At 50.3% G+C, this 18472-nt stretch overlaps 1 protein-coding gene across 9 annotated transcripts in view; it reads right to left on the bottom strand.

Moving 5' to 3' along the window:
- The window catches only part of PIP5K1C (phosphatidylinositol-4-phosphate 5-kinase type 1 gamma), a 50736-nt gene that overhangs the window by 5365 nt on the left and 26899 nt on the right, over window positions 1-18472 (bottom strand). Inside the window, exons 3-18 of one of the 9 annotated variants that reach the window (XM_080385133.1) lie at window positions 17782-17868; window positions 17344-17474; window positions 16599-16716; window positions 14499-14651; window positions 12129-12428; window positions 11423-11628; window positions 10154-10237; window positions 9548-9596; window positions 8450-8534; window positions 7918-8079; window positions 7729-7758; window positions 6811-6952; window positions 6495-6527; window positions 3951-4079; window positions 3548-3680; window positions 1689-1763 (exon numbers count right to left, since the gene is read on the bottom strand). In XM_080385133.1, coding sequence (XP_080241259.1) covers window positions 1689-1763; window positions 3548-3680; window positions 3951-4079; window positions 6495-6527; window positions 6811-6952; window positions 7729-7758; window positions 7918-8079; window positions 8450-8534; window positions 9548-9596; window positions 10154-10237; window positions 11423-11628; window positions 12129-12428; window positions 14499-14651; window positions 16599-16716; window positions 17344-17474; window positions 17782-17868 — 1917 coding nt within the window. Of the gene's footprint in view, window positions 1-1688; window positions 1764-2234; window positions 3065-3515; window positions 3681-3950; window positions 4080-6494; window positions 6528-6810; window positions 6953-7728; window positions 7759-7917; window positions 8080-8449; window positions 8535-9547; window positions 9597-10153; window positions 10238-11422; window positions 11629-12128; window positions 12429-14498; window positions 14652-16598; window positions 16717-17343; window positions 17475-17781; window positions 17869-18472 lie in introns of those variants that run through there. The other 8 variants (XM_080385131.1, XM_080385132.1, XM_080385137.1 and 5 more) reach the window with 8 other exon arrangements.

Below are 18472 nucleotides of genomic sequence, written 5' to 3'. Positions count from 1 at the left end.
GGTTAGACCATGGTGGATGGTGGCCACAGAAGGGAAACAGTTATCACCAGTCTCGGAGACAGTGGGGTGATGGGAACAAGTACCACAAAGGAGGCAAAACACAACCGGACCTTGGACAGAATGAGGGGGAAGGGGATGTGCGTTAAGGGAGCCGGTTACTGCAGCACTGGGCACTGGTGTGACAAAACACGCTTCTGCTGCCAACACAGCACACAGCAGCCCGGGCAGATTCAAGGGCTGGTGGCTGCTTCCAGTGTTCCCAGGGGGACCCACTTCCACTGCAAACAGGCTCTTTTGTCTCCCACAGAGAAGAAAAAGTCCCCTTTGACTCAGCCTGCAGTTTGCAAAGGAAGAGAAATGGAACCAGCTACTTGGAAGAAGCCTGGGGGGGTTCCCAACCTGGGAACCAAGTGTGACAGTCTACGAGGTACAAGAAAACACGAGAAGCCAGAGGAGCTTTGAAGCACTGGGCTCCACATGCTGAACCCCATCAATAATTGCAGCTATATTAGCAGAGACCGCTGGGAGGAAGGAGGGAAAAGAAACCCTTGCTTGGAGCTTCTTACAGGGCTCTGCTCGAGGTGCAGGAAAGCTCAACACGGCATAAAGTCTGTCCCACATCCTGTTTTTCATCCATCCTGACTGAACCACATGCTCCAGCCAGCCTCTTTGAGAGCCTTTTAGGAGCTCAGATGCATGCGGGGAGCTGCAAACCCAGCAGGGAGATAAAGGAGCATCCGCTTGGTATTAACCCTCCTGGCGCTGGGGCAGCCAAACCCAGCCAAGGGGGCAGGAGGAACTGGGGGGGGAGGGGGATTTTGCGCATTTGCCCACAGTGATGCAGCACTTTCCCCATGCCATCAGCATGTTACTGCCCCTGCTTCCTCATGCACCCTGCCTGATGCCCTCTCCCCTGCATCCCTGCCTGGTACCACAGCGGCAGGTGCTGGGAAGACCACACCAAGATGCTTGTGTGGAGGGTCTGACAGCATGGCCGTTACCCTCTGAGGACATCAGTTCTGCCGAAGCCTGACAGGGGAAATACTAGAACCCAGAACAGTCCGAGCTCTGGATTCAGTCCCTAAATGCTCAACTGCCTCCCTGCATGTTTTGGAAAGGAAAACTCTCACCACTCACAGAAAACTTGCAGCGAGGAGGGAGCACATCGGTGATATTGGAGAGCAGATGGGCTGGAAAGCAGAAACCATCCCTAACCCCACAGCAACTCCTACCTTATCTGGTTTTATGAGCTGTTCACCATCCCAGCCACAAGCCTAAAAGGTTGTATTAGCAACTGAATTTTTAGCAGCTTCAAAACATCTTAATGGTCTCTTTGGAACGCCATCCGGCTTCCTGGGCCAAAGGAGCCGAGCGTAACATTATCTACAAAGGCTCAGGTGCCTCCTTGGCCGGGTCTGGTGCTTGTAAATTTGTCCCAAGGGCTGGGTGATCTTGCAGCCCATCCCATGGCCACAGCTGTGCAGAAAAAGCTGGGCAGAGCATGTGTTTCTGCCAGATCCTACAGGGAGATCCACTTGTGTGATTTTGATACGCTTCTCTGGTTTCTGCTGGGCTGGTTCCTAATGCCACACAACACAGAGCCACAGCGGCCAAGGGAAATGGGAATGCTGGTCCCAGTGTTTCAAAGCTGCAGCTCTGCTCCCCTACGTGCTAGTGTGTTCACTTACAATCCCCGAGGAAAGCGAGGTGCTTCGGAGTCTGCGCTGGCGGGGAGAGTAAATCCAGTACCTCCCATCTGTGAACTGGATAGCCCCAGGGCAAGTGAGGTGAGAAAGGAAACAGAGGAAAAAAGGATGATGTGAAAGAAAGGATGAAAGAGAAAGCAAAAAACAAGGGGTTGGGCAACTCCAGGCCTGAATGGATCAGCGGGCAGGAAAGCTGTGCGTGCGAAGAGCAGTGCCCATGCCCTGCCACAACCTCTGCACTTTTATTCCCCTGTGGGTGAACAGGAGGATAAAGTGCTCTTCTTTCAGGAGCAAACTTCCAAAGATCAGATCACAGTCCCTGGGACTTGACAAATCATCCTCTGCACACCGTATCCCTTCCCCAACCATCGCCCCTAGAGCACGCCTGCAAGAGAGCAGCTGTGGTCCAAGCCCCGCTGGCACTCCGGTGCAGCCTTGCCTGAGCTCCAGCTCAAGCGGTTTTCCAAGGAGAACACCCATGGGAACCCGAATCAGCTTTTCCCTTCATCCCAGCAGTGACAAACACTCCACAGCACACGACACACATTTAATGCAAAACTCAAGGACTCGGATGAAGTATGAAATGCTGATGATGAGCAGTCAGTCATACTCTCTGTGAGCACACACTGCGCACAGATGGTTTCCTCCAGATAGAGGGGGACCCCTCAAGTTAAGAGGAGTCCATATGCCCAGGGACAGGGAGGAAGAGGAGCTGACCTTGCTAGGAGACATTTGCCAGTGGAGCAGGCAGCATCTGCAGGCAGCATCTGCAGGCAGCCTGTACACCACTGCCATCCACAGGCAAAGAAGGAGCAGCCAGTGTCAGAGGGAGCTGCCTGCAGTTTGAACAGCATGCACAAAAACCCCAAACAGACAAGCTTTTAAAAGGGAACCGATTCCTTCCACAGCTCCCGTGAGCCTCGGGATGCCTCTGCAATGAGTGAGCAGCTCTGCAGCAGTCACACAAGCACAGGGGAAGGCAAATTTTTTGCCATTTTTAGGTTAGAGTGAAGGAGCTCATCAGAAGGGCTCAACTCCTCTCCCTCACCCTATAACCAACAGCAATGAGTCGGAGCAGGAAGGAGCTGGGCACGTCTTTTAACGAGCAGGTTCCAGCGCCCAGGCACAGTGGGGAGCTCTCACTGGTCAGACCTTCAGCTCTGCTCTGGGAATCCACAGGGCAGGTGGGACACGTTGCTAAAAACTCTTCTCCGGTTTGCAGGAGCTGCTCAGACATTGCAAGAGCTGACTGAGGAACACAGCGCCAGGCTCCACGGCACTCTGCTGCCAACCAGCAACCACCTCACTTACTCCCTGTCTCAGCACTAGATTGCCACTGCATCACCTAGTGCATCTGCCTGCAGGGAAAGGAAAAGCCAGAGTTCAGCAGAGCCCGAGGTCAGCCCCACTGCAACCACCTCCCTCTGGCTCTAGGCCACTGTGGCACGTCTGTGCTCAGGAGAACAGCCAGGCTCCCTGGCCGAGGAAGGGAGAACCTCTCAGTTGCACCTGCATTCGCTTTGGCTCATCACGGGACCGAACACGCTGGCCTAGATAAGCCCTTCAGCGCTCGTGCTTGCAAGTGGAGCAGCACACCTACGGCTACATCCACAGCAGCAGTGCCACCCCCATTGGAGCTCCATGAGATGCTCTTTTGAGTTCTCCAAGGGTTAACCCATCTCTCTGCGTTAAAAACCCCATCCGGCATTAAGATCTCGAGGTGCTCAACACGAAGATGGCACGGGGCAGACACTGCCCTGAAACTGAGACTGTTACAGCCTCGCCCAACCTTTCCCTTTCCCATCACACCTCTAAGAGGCCGGGTGGAGAAGGCATCTTACAAAGTATATGTCTGTGACTGGCACGTCATCTTCATCCGAGGCCTGGCTGGCTGGTTCGGAGGCCTGGCTGGCTGTCTCCACCTCCACTGTAGCTGTGGATGTTACGATGGCACAGGCTGAAGAAGCCGCCTCTCTGGAGCGGGGAAAGAAATGACAGAGTCTAGTCACTGCGACCAGCAAAGGAGCAAGCAAGACTATGATTTATTACAGAGGGGCTAAAGATGCTCCGCTGTCAACATGCAGAAAGGTCAGGTCAGTAACAGCGCTCAGCTTCACCCAACTGTCTGGGGGAGGACCCATCTCTCCAGGCAATCAACAAAGTCAGCCTCCAACAGAAGCGGCCACAAAGCAAATGACACTGGGCAGGGCTCTCCAAAGCGGCCCAACGCTCCGCAACACTCACTCTTTGTCATCTTCAGGAGCTACGATCTCAACGTCACACTTGGGCTCCAGCTCGACACTGATCTGCTGAAGCTCCTCCTCAACCCGCACCTCCTCGTGTGACCTGGAAACCAAAGGAACAGCCCGAAGGCTTAGGTAGGCACTAGTTACGCACGGTCCTCGATTCTAGATCAGCCTGAATCAGTCCCAAGTCAGCCCAGCTTCTTGCACTACAACCTCCCGCAGCAGCAAGACGTGCGGGTCTGCCCCAGCACGCGGCTGCTGCCAGCCCCCAGCTCCCGGCACAGCCCGAGCTGTTCATTTTGGTTCAGCGGGAGCAATCAGACCTCCCAGGATTGAGGATTTGGATCACCCAACCCCCCAGGCAATCGTCAGTCCTGTCACACTGCAGCGCTCAACACTAACGAGGTGGGAAAAGAGGACAGGGGATAATTAGGCAGTGCTGCAGGAAAGATGGGCAGCATCAAATGGAGTACGGGAGGAAAGAGGAGAACTGGCCTCCAGGGAGAACCTGTGTCCAGAGTTAGCCTGGTGTTGCCCATCACCTGCACAAGGGCCAAAGCCTCCGACCTCCTCCGAGATTCCCAGCCCACCAAAACGGCTCAAGTGCGCTTCAGGGTTAACGTCGGATCTACCTGCACGCTCAGGAGCTGTACGTGACAACTTTCAATTTAATACCTCACGCTATTAAAGTCATCGCTTGTGCTAGCGGGGCTGGCTCCACGGTCCTCGTGGGAAGGAGGAGGGGGCGCTTGCCAAGCCTAGGGCACAGTCTCCGGGAAGGGATGAGCGCCGGGTTCATCGGCAGCACCATCCTGCTCCGCGCTGTCCCTGGCTGGGAGCCGGAGCCAGCAGGCGGCTCTGCTGACCGGCTCCTCTCTTCCTCGCAGGGGTGGATCTCCAAAACCCGCAGGGAATTCCCCAGCAGATTAGAATAACCAGAGGTGTGACGTGTTCTTGAGCAAATGGGATAAGGTTGTTGGTTTGTTTTTTTTTTTTTAATTTCAGCTCAGGAATGTCAGTTCACGCTTTAATCACGTTTCTCTTGCACTGGCTGTCACCAGGGGATCACAGAGGGCTCTACAAATACACAGGTCCCTGCTCTCCTAGGAAGGGCATGCCGAGACCCCAACACCAGAAATGGAGAAACTAGGCAAAAAAATACTTATGTGGAGTGGTTGTAGCTGTGATAAATCTGTGACTGACAGCTCTACTTCTGACCAAGATACTAAGCTTCCTCTCTGGTCCAGGGACAGCCACTTCAATTCACCTGACCTATTTCTGGAGGAGCAGTCACCTCCTCCAGCATCTCCCCCTCCATCAGGCACCAAGGGAACCCGAAGTAACTCGCATGAAGTCACTGCATTTTGCCAAACGGGTCCCACCACTGGGTTTAAGTCTCCAATTTTCAGCAATTTCAGACAATGGATTCTGCAGGTGGGATGCTTTATGGGTGCCTGAAGCTTCAGCAGGTTCTGCACATAAACAGCAAGTAGGTCCTCACCCTCCAGTGACAGTAATTTACCAAGATTCAGCAACACGCAGCATCCAGAGGTGTTTTCATTAAGAAATACCACAGAAAGGTGGTGTGGTTTTTTTTTTTTTTTCCACAGTGTATGCAGTCTGAAGCTCTGCAAATGACTAAAAGCTAGGAATGAGGGCAGATGTCTGTAAGATGGTGTAAGCCCTCATCTTCCAAAGTCCTTGCCTTCCTCTGAAACATCAAACATCAACCGCAGGGAGAGACGATGTCAGGCTGTCCAGCAGCTCCTCTGGCTACAGCACATCCCAAGCCCGAGTCTCTGATGTGCATTTCAAGATCTGCACTTACAACATTACAAGATGTCCCAGAAAGGTAGGGCAGCGTCAGCAGCAAACACAGGGTCTTCACGCAGATCCCACTGACACTGGCAACGGGGTCATTTTTACTGGTGCAAAACCGCGCAAGATATTTATATGAGCCTCTAAATCTGGACATCCCTACACAGCAGGTGATTTTTGTCCTGCCTTGCCCTCGGCTCTGAGCCACGTATCACCACTGGAGGGAAAGACACCTCAAAGTACCCGAGTTTCTGAAAACACTGGAAGCTGCTTCTCTGGGGACTAAGGGCGCTCAGTGCCTCACAAAGTCAAAGCCCTTCCCCGTATTCACCCCCACCGCACGCGGGCAGCCAGCAGATGCACAGGGGGAGAATGTTCCTGCTGTTAACACTCACTTACCCAGAGAGGGACACGAACCTTCCTCAATTCTGGCGCTGGCTGGGTGGGGAAGTTTGGACAACTCAGTTGTCCCGTTTCCCATCAAATAACAGGGGTAATATTTAAGATTCCTTGCAAAGCACTGAGAGATCTGCTTGTAAGGAAAATTCTGCATAAGAAATGGGGATTATTTGATTGCAGGAAGAAGCCCATCATCCTACAGAGGACCATGCCAAAACTTTGGTGCTGCTGAGATTCACATTCAGCCCTCCAAGAGACCTTTGTGCAAGGACAAATGTGAGGTGTCTGTGCAGCAGTGCGAGAAGAGATGAGACGCTTTTCTCACCTGCCATCCTGCCCTGAGGAGTGTGTGCGCCTCCTGCAGAAAGAAACCAGAAAAGCGGAGTTCGAGGAGCAATTTAAGACAGAAACCCTCCCCTGCCCCCAAATCTAACTCCCCACCCCATGAGGGAGATGTTCTACTTAACAGCTGACACTTCTCCCAGCAATAATTAATCCCATCAAAGCTTCGTCTGCTTGCTCCCAGGAGAGATTTAATTAAAATCGGTCATTAGCATTCCAGAGCATAGGGCAGCCTGCTGAGATATGCAGCACGAAGAGGAAGGGCTGCTGCGAGGGCCGGGGCCGAGCGCTGTTCTCACCTGTACCTGGGCTGCTCAGAGGTCTCCGAAGGGGATCGCTCGGGAACAGAGAGGGATGTCGAAGATAGTGTTGTGGCTATGGAGGCTGTGGTAGCTTCTTCAAAGGAAGGAGGTGTGCAGGGTAGCAGGTCTGGCCTGCCTGCTGGCCCGGCGCGCAGGAGGGATGCAGGAAGAAAAAAAGATGTGTAGGTCAAACACCAACACCTTACCTATATCAGCCCTGTGAGAGGCTGATCCACCCGCACACCCTCACTGGGACCGGTCACTTCAAACCACAAACAGGCCAGTTTAGCTGGGTTCAGGAACACAGCACCTTCTCCCAAGGCATCCTCTAGGGAGAGTCAGTAAGCGCTATTTCCAGCATGACAGACAAGACACTACAGGAAACATAATGCCAATGAAGAGATCTCACTGGTAACCAAAGCTGGATTAAAGGCTTGGATCGCAGAGATAAATATCCAGGTGAATTAAGAGATGAATTGAGTGCTCACTGCTTTGCACGGGTAGAAATCCATGCACTCGAGGAGCCTGTCCTTTGCCACTCATCTGTAAATCCAGCCCAGATGGAAGTGATGAAAAGGCAGCACAGAACCAGGCCATTCACTTTTTCCCCCAGTGGCAAGATCCTGCCCCTTATAACTGTCCAAACACCACCACTAGAGTCCTGCAGTTCCTAGTCATCCCCCCCCCCCCCCCTTTTTCTTTTAAAGGGTGGAAAATTCAACTTTCCGATTACATTTGGGCTATGACTGCTAGTGCCAGTTGGCAGCGGCTGCCTTGCAGCAGTGACGCAAGCAACCATTTTTACTGCAGAACCATACAGTGCTGCAAAGAAGGGATTTGGTCTTCTTCGATGCAGAGGCATTGCTTCCCCAATCAACTAACTGCTGGTGCTGTGACAAAACAATATACTCTTACCTTCTCCCCTGTCCTGGTTAAGTTTAGCACCTGCAAAGCACAGCAAGACATGCAATGAAGAGCAATCCGTCAAGGAAGACACGGTTGGTGCACAGTGGGGAATTTGGCGAGAGCAGGGGAGGATCCTAAGGAACTGCTAGGAAAGAGAGGGTGATCACACACTCATCGGCCACCAAACGAGACCATTACCTTCGTCATCCAGCGTGGGGTAACTCCTGGCCGCACGAAGATCATACTGCGTATCGTCCTTTTCGGAGGGAAGCTGGCTAGCTGAAAATGCAGCTGTGGGACCAGCCGTCTTGACAGCTAGCAAGGCACTGCGCCCTTTCTTGGAGGGAGACGACTTCAGAGCTTGATGGGAAGAGTAAATGAGAGCGGGAATTACCACCAAAACCTACTGTGACACCAAAGGCACTTCTCCTTTCACGGGGAGAGGCTTCTGCCCTCCGACACACGCACACACGCTCTGCAAGCGCCACCTCAAAGGGCTGAGCTGGAGTCAGGCTGCAGGGTGAGCTCCTGGGGGGGTTTCTGAAGCAGAACAAAGCAAGTCGTGACAACCGACGGGCTTTGCAGTTCCCCAGCTTTGCTCCGTATTACAGTGGAAAAGCCTGCTCAGATTCCAGCCTCGAAACTCTCCACATGGACTGAAGCAGCAAGATGGAGATAAGGCTTGCCTCACATCACAAGGGCAACGACAGCTCTCAGGCTAGGTACTTACAGGAATTCTTTCGAAACACTGTGTTGGTCATGAATTTGAAGAACCTCTCTGCATAAAAGCTGGGTCTGTGTACTGACACCGTGTCCTACAAAGGCAAGAAGCAATTGTTTAATTTTGAAATTATCCCTCAAGGCAGAATTTCTGTAACAACCAAGGCAGTCTTTTTTATCCCAACACTTAGCACTGACAGAGCCTTAAAATGGAAAGGCTTAACTGAAATGATCTGATTAATGCTATAAATAAGCCTGAGGCATTGCCTTTGATTTGATTGCATTTGATTATATTCTTGCTGTAATTTTATAATGGATTTTGGTGATTTTATTCCTTCGTAGACTTCCTGGATTTTTTAAATATTAGCCCAATTACATACATGAAATTTCTTCTGGCTTTGCTGGCTGACGTTCAAAGCACACCTGGCTACCTTTGTGTATGATGCAGACACCAAAATTCAGCCGAGGGTCTCCACACATTTCAAAAGTTTTGTGCTTTTTGTTTAAAATAGTAAAACCGAAGCTGTGTCTGCTTCTGACATTCTACCGTGCTACCACGACTTGGCACCTACCCATCTCCTTTGCCTTAATATTTAAGGGAAGCTAGGCTATGCCATGCTGAAAAACAGTTTCCACATCCAAGGCTGCTGCTTCGTAAACATCTGCCTGCTGCAGGAGACAAGACAGCAGGGTAACACTGAAAGGGATTTATTAACAGATAGCTTACTGAAGTGGAAACACAGTCAATCACCAGAGACAGCAAACACAGGGCTCCTCGACACATACACGACCGCACGCACCTTGTGCGTACAGCTCCTGGTATCGTGGGGAGGGGGGAAACGACAGATGGGAGCAGAGGAGGGAAGCTGGTAGCACGGCAGCTAAACATGCGAGGAGGTGGAGTGAGCAAGAAAACCTGATTGGGAATAATTGGCACTACACCCCTGTGGAGGCATAAGAGGCAAGAACTATCCCTTTCATCTGCTTCAACTGTGCCAGTTCAGGCACTATAAATAGCGAGGTAATCGGCAGCAAGTAGCACGCATGAAACCAAGGCAGGTAATCCTGCCGAGGGCCGGACAGTCCCCGCCTCGATACAGGCACTCACCCCGTCATGGACCAGGGCCTTCCAGGTATGTTCTAGCTTCTTGATGAACCTAATTCCAGGGGAAAAATGGAGAGAAAAAGAGAGACAGATTCAGGCACATGCTCTGTATCTAAGCCACCTTTCATCCCCCACACAGGAGAGATCACGGAGCTGCTAACAATTCCTCCTTCATCTGGAGTGTTGCTCACGGAGCTGCTAACAATTCCTCCTTCATCTGGAGCGTTGCTTTCCTCCAGCCGAGAGGTCGGCCGAGCACGCCGGCATCTCTGCAGTCAGGTCAGGACTGCCTGGCAGCCCGACGGGGAAGGAGGAGCTGGGCTGGAAGACGGACAGAAAACCACCTTCCACCCCGGAGAGATGCTACCCATCCCAGGCACCGGGACGGGAAACTTCTTTATAAGCAACTCATTCGATCTTCGAAAAAAGGCTCTGTGTCACCAGCTATTCTAAGGACAAGATAAAAATCCACGGCCCCCAACTGGCATCGACAGACAGCTTTAGGCAGCCTGCCTACTCATTATCAAACTGTTTCGGAGAAGAAAATCTTTCTGCTTTCATTCAGTATAAAGAAGATGTTAAAGGACAGACAGCTTCAAAGTTACCTACCTGTACGACTGAAGGATATCTATGATTCCTACGTGCAGCAGGAGACGCTCTCCTTTGCCGTTCACTGCTGGGATCCCTCCCATCCTGCAGGCAAAACAAAACCTCAGCGAGTGCAGCCTCAAAAAGAGCAGCCGTAACACCCCCGAGACCTGCGGCAAGGTGGATGGCAGTGCTGAAAAGAGGGCTCTGATGCGGTCGGGCAACGCGAAACCTGCAAAAATGCTTTGTGCACAACCACGGGAAGTCACCTACTGCCACAGGTCATCTCCTACACGGTGCCTCCAGGGTTACTGCCTGCCCCAGATGGCCAAACGCCAGCTATCAGGGCAGGACTTGTGTTGTGTGGCAACAGCTCTCTACCTGGACCAGAAAGCACCACATCATTTTTTCTTAGCTACAGGACATTTTGTTCCGGGGATCAGGTTATTTATTAGGTCAGCGTGAGCTGTCTGCCTCTTAGGGCAGGAAACTTGTAAGGAGAAGGGTATTTCCAGTCCCATCCACGCTAGTACCAGTCCTGCCGAAGGTGCAGCAACCACTAGCACCAGCACACAACAAAAGCATGCAGGTTATCAGGCAGGCCACTGCAATTAATGACGCTGCTTCAAAGAATGGAAGCACCAAAGTATTATCCCAGCTCCACCGTGACTGATCCTCCATCAAAACTGGAGCAGCTGGTTTCAGACAGCAACAAACAGCAAACTCCACCATTTGTTAGAGAGCTTGGGCCACAGAGACAGTCACAAAAGCCACCTGCAGCCCGAGAGCCACAGACTGGGCACAGCACCAGACAGGTTTTGGGCAACCCCCAGCTCCCCCAGTTACTCTAGCACTCGGCTACACCGCTGTTTGCCAACGGCACCGGGCTGGCCTCAGGGTACTGTCAAGGGTTCCACAGCTGGAGTGATGGAGAACAAACTCCAGGCTCCTAGGGACAGGCTGATCCCTACTACCACTGCAGCGGCTGGATGCTGAGCTAGGACAGAGCCAGTTTCTCCTCCCCAGAGCACGGGTGGATGTTTAGAGGCTGTTACAGGAGCTGACAACCTACAGGTTGGCCTAAGAAGAGAGACTGCTGTGAGGCTGGAGTCTTCCAGAAGTATTGCCCATGCCAGCTTCCCCCTTCCACACCACACTGCTTTACTGGCAGCAGTACCACAACCCCCAGGAGAGATGCTTACTCTTAACAGCTCACACGGGCCTCATTAGGGATTAACGACCCCACCTCCACCCCCCCCAGCAGTGCAAGCGAACCAGGTTTTCACCTACGTGTCGTCTGTGTCTATGGACTCCCCCCGGGCAGCCCCACCCTGGATGGACTCCATGGCCGTGGAGTAAAGTGCCTTCTGCCCCACAGGACGCTTCTCATCAGACGTGCTGTGGGCTCCCTCAGACTGCCGCTCCCGTTCTTGCTGGTCTATGTTATGAACCCCAAGCAGGAGGCTGTAGTCCATGATTTTAAAACTTTCCAACACCTATAGGTTAGCATTGAGTTTGAGAACAAAGACAAAACATCAGGCCAGCAGCTCAAATACAGCACAGACCCCAAAGCATGGAACAGCCCGTCCACATTCCCATTAACAACTCCTTTGCCAGAGCCTGAGCGTTTGTTTCTGAACCAACAGTCATCTCTGGACTTGACTGTATAGAGTTTGGCCATCCTACAGTCAACCCAAAGGGCTGAAGGTTTGCAAATAACACTGTTGTACCAGATAGCTGCTGCATACTGCATAGGAAAAATGTATTCGGTCCCAACAGACCAGTGACAAGTGGAGCAGGCTGCCACAATTTGATGCACCAGAGGCTGTCTGGAGACCTAACTCCACTGCTTGGCTTTCAGGAAAAAGGGCAGCGGAAGGGATTTATTCTGCTTTGGGGTTAGCAGATTAGCAAAGCTCTCAAACATTTGCTCTTCCTCATGCTCAAGAGCCACAGAACTTCATTAACTTGCTCCCCAAGCTGCCCCGCTCCTTACCAAACAGTCTCGTTGCAACGTTTTCACCAATGCACTGAAGGTGTCTGCATCCAACATCAGGCCCTCGGGCATGTCTTGTATGAAATCTAGATCCTTGTACGTAGGGCTGGACTTTTCTTTTTCCTTCTTGGATGCCCGGCGTTTATAGGTTGAGCCTTTCAGGTCAAATTTCAGGTGCATTTTCACCACGCGAGGCAGAATGTTGTTCATCACAACCACACGGATGTTTTTGCCCCCTGATTGCACACAGTACAGTCCATAAAACTTTGGCAGCAGTGTCCGTGGGTTCTGGTTCAGATTCTGGGTTGGAAAAAAGCACGGGGAAAGGTCATTTTGGCAGAAGAATCTTGCTGCGTTCAACACAAAGCATGTTAACAGACCTTGGAACAGACTAGGGATTCTTCACATACAGATTTTCTGGATTTTACGTGAAAGCTTACTGTACACGTTTGACAAACTCTTACATCTCAATGGCTTTAGGATCTGAAAATACCACTATGCCTTGAATACAGGGAATGAGACGTTCAGCACTCCCTGGGCAAATAACCAAGTCTGGAAATTCCCCACTTTCCCCAGCAACAGCAGCTAAAAATGGGAAACCAAACAGGAAGAGAAATAAACACAATGAGTGGGAACTTCAAGTTTAAGAATAACAGCTATCTTCATCTCTTCAGAAGCATCAGAAATCAAGAGCCGTTCTCTGGCCCAGAATAAACCAAGGACAGGGTATTTTTTTAAACAAAACAACATAAATTTTCTCCTCCTTTTGCAGAGCTGCTTTATAAAACACAGTTGGCCAGAGAGCACGGATATCCTGCTCTGCTGTCACGGCCTTTTTTTAGGCAGCGGTATGATTAGGAATGACATGACAGGCATGATTCGCTTGTTCAGCTTTGGGAAAGTTTGGAAGGAAACAGAACATCTCTGCATGCTACAAAAGAAAGGACAGACCTGACAGATTCTCTGACAGACGGCAGAAGCATGATTGTATTAAAATTTCATGCCCCTTCTCATCTCACCTAACCAGGCACACGAGCGAGCCCTCTTTGGGAGTGCACCGCTCAACGTGGTGCCAGCTAAAAGCAATGGAGGCAGGGCAAGACCGAACACAAACAGCACTTGCCCAGCTTTAAAGTAACTCAGGATGAAACCACTCTGCTTCCTTTCCACTGACTCCTTTTACCCTGGGTGGGTTTCCCAAGAACAGCAGAGAGATCCTGTGTTAGCACCACAAGAACCCACAAACACTGGAACGCTACAACAAGTAGTACATAACTCTGCTCCAGACAGGTAAGTTCAGTTTAATTCGTTACACCGATTCCTAGCCGGGACAACGGTACAATTCAGGACGACGGTGCAACTCCCATTCCAAAATTCCCCCGATGTCCGTTCAAAACCCTCTACTTGATTTACTATATACATCAGGCAACACTTTCCAAGAAAGCTCATCCCATCCAGGAACTTGAGCATCACTTGCAAAAGCAAGCGACCGGCTGTCAGTTGTATACAGACACCCAAGACCTTGTCCTGCTTTGGCAATTTTTCCCCAGTACATACTGAGCAAGGCAAGTGTTTTCATAGAAACAGCGCACGATCACATAAATCCACTGCGACACGCACACAGACGGGGCAGCACTAACGTTCCTCGCAACCACCTTCTCCTCGGTCGGTGCCCTCATCTGCGGAGCTGGACCCTTCCCCACAGTTACACAGGGAGACAGCTCCTGGTTTACGTGCCACAAGATCAGGTTTGGTTCCCGTTTACTGCTCATCACCACGTGCAAGCCCTCTGGGTCTCGATGCATTGCCTTGCTAGGCTAGAGATTTAGGCAACAACGATCTGCAGCAGACTGGATGTGCAAAGCTGGCTGATCCCGTGGGAGTTTTAGCTTGGTACTGCAGCCAGGGAGAGCCAGCAGCTGCCTTCAGAGCAACTCTGTCGACACAACAGGCATGGGAGATGGCCAGGGACGGCAGTGGTTTCCCCACAAAACCACGGTGGTTGTGTCCCTGCAACCAACAGCCATCCTCAAAGCCAGGCTGAGGCAGATGTGTGGTGCCAAGCAAAGAATGAACTAGTGCTCGGAAAAGGACACTCAGAAACACACATCTAAGAAGCCATTTTCAGGCCAGAACATGCCTAGAAGCTGTGGCACAATTACCTGCCTCAAGTTTACCCACAGAGTTTGTAACCAGTCGGCAGGGTTTGTGCTCCTGGGACCAGCTTCATGACACACTTAACATCGTCCCTGGCACGGGGCTGGCGGGCCATAAGAAACCCAGGTGAAGGACATGCCCCGTGCAATGTTTGGGACAGAAACGCTGCCACTACAAACCCAAGACTGGTCCAAGGTGCTGGGTAATACACACCATGTAGTAGCCAGGAAGGAGCTTCTGTAGGAATTCAGCCTCCTTGTGCATCACAGTTTTTATGATGAATTCATCATCGCTGGTGACATAGAAGAGGGAACCACTGGCACCAGGGTTTGACAGCTCTATCAGAGGCTCATTACATAATGAGTACTAGGGAAGAAAAGAAAAAAAAAAAAAAAGATGATGTTTTTAGCCCCCACTCATTGCACACTGAGTTCTATGCCCTTGAGGGCTTTCCCCAGCATGCCGTCTCCCTGTGAGATTAAGGGGTAGAAAAGCTTAAGTGAGAACTATTTTCATTATAGGTTAGGCCTAAGCAGCAAAGCTGACGGACAATTTACAATTAGAGACTGCGATTACAGTTCAGAGCATCCCAACTGCTCAGAATGAAGCTAATCATCTGCTTTCAGTAACACCCAGGCTTCATAATGACATCTTATCTTTCCCCATTGTGTGTGTATCACATTTCGGCTTCTTTCAGCACATTATTGCAAGTGCAGACGGAAAGACAGGATTTTAGGAGATATGACAGTCTGCTCAGGGCACCACGTGTCACTGTGCTGGAGAGAACACAATGCACTGGCTGTTCTCAGCAGCCCCCTCTGGCCTTGTGCTCCCCCTGTTAAGAGTGGATTTTTACAGCCACGTCTCACCCCCTCGATCCTGCTAGAAACAGAGGAAAAGTATTACACCAGTGTCCAGACACAAGAAGGATCGGCGCTGTGTAAGTGCAGCAAGGGGTACTGCACTGGGAATTGAACTGGGAGGATATTTCTAGGTATCAGTATGCAAAGAGCAGATCCTCAAATGAGGATTTGCCCAGCAGCAGCAGGAAAAAAAAAAAAAAAAAGAAGAAAGTGCAAGCACACGTGTCTGCAGCTAGGTACCAACCCCAAGGTAACCGAGCAGGTCGAGCGCCTTTGGGGCGGTATCACGTCAGAGCTGTCACAGCAAGAGGTAAGATAAGGAGAGGGAGGTAGGGTATGTAAGGGACATAATCAGAGCCATAAATTAAATGCTCATCATTAGGTACTGAAAACAGCTTTCAGCCCTGCACAGATTAATGATCTAAGACTTTATCAAGTTAATTATCTCATGCATAATTAAAGGCATTTGCTGCCATGGCAGGCAAGAGACAATCAGGGGAAGCAGAAGCAACAAATCAGAGCCACGACCTTTGCAACTGAGGCAGGCTATTTGCCTTACCCAGGTTTTGAACCACTCATCAAATCAGCCAGCATTATCTTGGATGGCACTGAAGGGGACCACTGTTACTGTCAAACCGTGCAATGGCACGGATTCCTTTCTACTGGTAGGTGTTCAGCTACCATCACCCCTGTCTACAGCTTAAGCCAGAAAAAAAGGACTATTAAAAGAGAGGGAGGGCATGCACTCGTTTGGATGTGTTACCTTCCCCTGTTCAAACTTGTCCTTTTCTAAGGAGCAGGACATCACATACACGCAAGGGACCGAACTCAGCCCCAGTGCACTCCAAGCCCAGAGAGCCTGCACTACTAGGTATTTTAGAAACAGCCTTTCCAGCTCTGAGGAGCTTTCTGAGCACAAGAACAAGCTGTATTTCATTCTGTCTTTGTAAGATGATTAAAATAACTATGCTCACATAGCTCTCAAGTGAGTACACAAGGAAAAATTCCCATCTTTGTCCTCAGAGCCCCAGGGGACATTACAGGGTTGCACCCAGCAGAACACAACTCCCTTTTGCTTGTAAACACAGTAAATTATTGTAACCACAAACAACAGAGAGGGAACCCCATCGCATAGCTTACACATCACACACGGTACGCAGATTGTTTCCTTTCCCTCCGGTGCAAGCCAGCAGCTACCTCTTAGCAAACGAAGACTTGGGCTGAGCGGTGCTGGTCTTGCTGGGATCATCACTGAATCTCCTCCAAAACTGAGCAGAATCCCTAAATCCACAGCCTCTGGCCACTCCTTGCTGGAACCAGAACGATGCCTTAACTCTTTTCTGTCCCTTTTAGGCAAGAATTGCTGACAGCCTTGCTTTAGGGCCAAATTCCCTGTGCTACTCTAGACCATCTCAAATAAAGGAGGAAAGACAGAGAAGTATATCCATACCAAATAATCATCTGGACGAATCCCAAAGAGTTCTCGGAAGTACCGAAAAGCCACCGGTGCATAGGTCTTGAACCTGAAGTCAGCATAATGGTGAGCCGGGGTGAGGTTACTTCCTTCGCTGCACAAAACAGACATCGCATAAGCGGAGCCTCTGTATTACCATTCACCTGACATACAGTTGCCTTGATGTGACTGTATGTATTTAAAATGAACTGAGCCTTGCAAAAAGACATCTTAGGAACAACAACGACAACAAAAAAAAAATAACTTTCTTCCGTGGCAGGACAACAGGAAAATCGGTTTTAAATTATCTGCCAAAATCTGTTTCCAAAGAGCACACGGAACAACCACTTGGCAAGCAGAATACATTTACACAGAGAATATGGCTTTTATGAGCTTTGTTTATTCACAGAGTTAAAGAGCTCCCAGAATGAGTTTCTTCCAGCTCAAACATGGTATAATTTTGGGGAAGAAATTCTAGATGGACAGGTAGAAAGAAAAGCACGTAGGAAGGTTAAACTCAAGCATACAGTACTGCACCTTACATTGCACTTCCTTGCAAGCCAGTGCACTGCAGAATCTAACACTTCCCACTGGTATGTTTGTACGTAACGGATGCATATTTAAAACATTCAGAGCAATCCAACTCTGTGATCTAAAGACAGATGGAAGCTCTCTTGAAAAAAATAAGTGAGAGGGAAAGAAATAACTCATCTGTTAGTTTTGTTTCCCCTGTCTCCTTTACCTTGGGAAAAAAATGCTCTCCACCACGTAGAAGTCCTGCATCAGGACATCTCTCTCTGGTTTGGAGCTGAGATTGCCGACGGTATATCCAATCCCTAGCTGGATGGCACCCTTCAGAGTAGATGAGGTGGTCTGGCATAAAGAAAAGAGCAGTCAGTGAGCATTTCACAGCAAATTATTGCAGCTAGTGTCCCCTATACTACACTACAGTCATGCCTATGACTTCTGTGGGGTCTTCTGGGGCACCACATAATGCTGAACAACTTCAACCAGCTGCTAGAGAGATGGATTAAGGCTTCCAGGTTTGCTGTTTGCAAGATTATGTGGTACAAGGGCGCTGCATAAAATCTACATCAGACTGGTAACTACTGGGCCCCACCTTCCCTTCTCAGCCTGCCACCTACACGTAGCTGCCACTCCCCACTCCGCAAAACCAAACCTTTTTGTAGGTGGTTTCACCAGAAGCATCAACACCCCGATGACCTATCTTCTTTCCTTGGCCAGGCTGTCCTGGTAACGATGGTCCCTGCAAGGAAAGAGCACAGCTAAAGCCCAGAACAGAAGCTGAGCTGGCAGAGAAGAACAAGCAAAGAAGCACAGGCACAACCACATTATTGCGGTCATAAAGGACAGAGGGATCACGCTCTACCAGTGGAGAAAAAAACACGCCATGCAAAAAGGTGTAACTGGCACCAGCACGCTTTAAACAAGGCTGTTTGAATTATAGAACCATCCCTCAAGACTGACACCCATAGTACCAACTGGGCAGAACCCCCAAAGATGCTGAGCTCTGGAAAAGATCTGCTTGCTTCCCAGCTGCCAAGATTCCCCCGCTGCTTGACTGCTGTTTCTCATTGATTTAAAACAGCGCTGTATTAAATCAAACAGCGAGAGAATTTTATTCTTAAAAATCCAATGCCCTCAGGTGTCCTACCAATACACGGTGCTTCACGGGAGAAATAAGAGACAGATGACAGGGACAACACAGCGCCATGCCTGCTTTCACGTGGAGAGAACCCATTCAAGCGAGATCTCATTTGTTTACAATTCAAAGGACGAGCCCACACGGGGTGAACTGCAGTAACAGCTCCTCCTGAAGTTTTGCAGAGTTTACAGAAACACTACAGGAC

Source organism: Falco punctatus (genome assembly GCF_963210335.1).
Source record: "Falco punctatus genome assembly, chromosome: 4".
Taxonomy (NCBI): domain Eukaryota; kingdom Metazoa; phylum Chordata; class Aves; order Falconiformes; family Falconidae; genus Falco; species Falco punctatus.
Note: the sequence above shows the minus strand (reverse complement) of the source record. Positions and strands in the feature narration are given on the sequence as shown.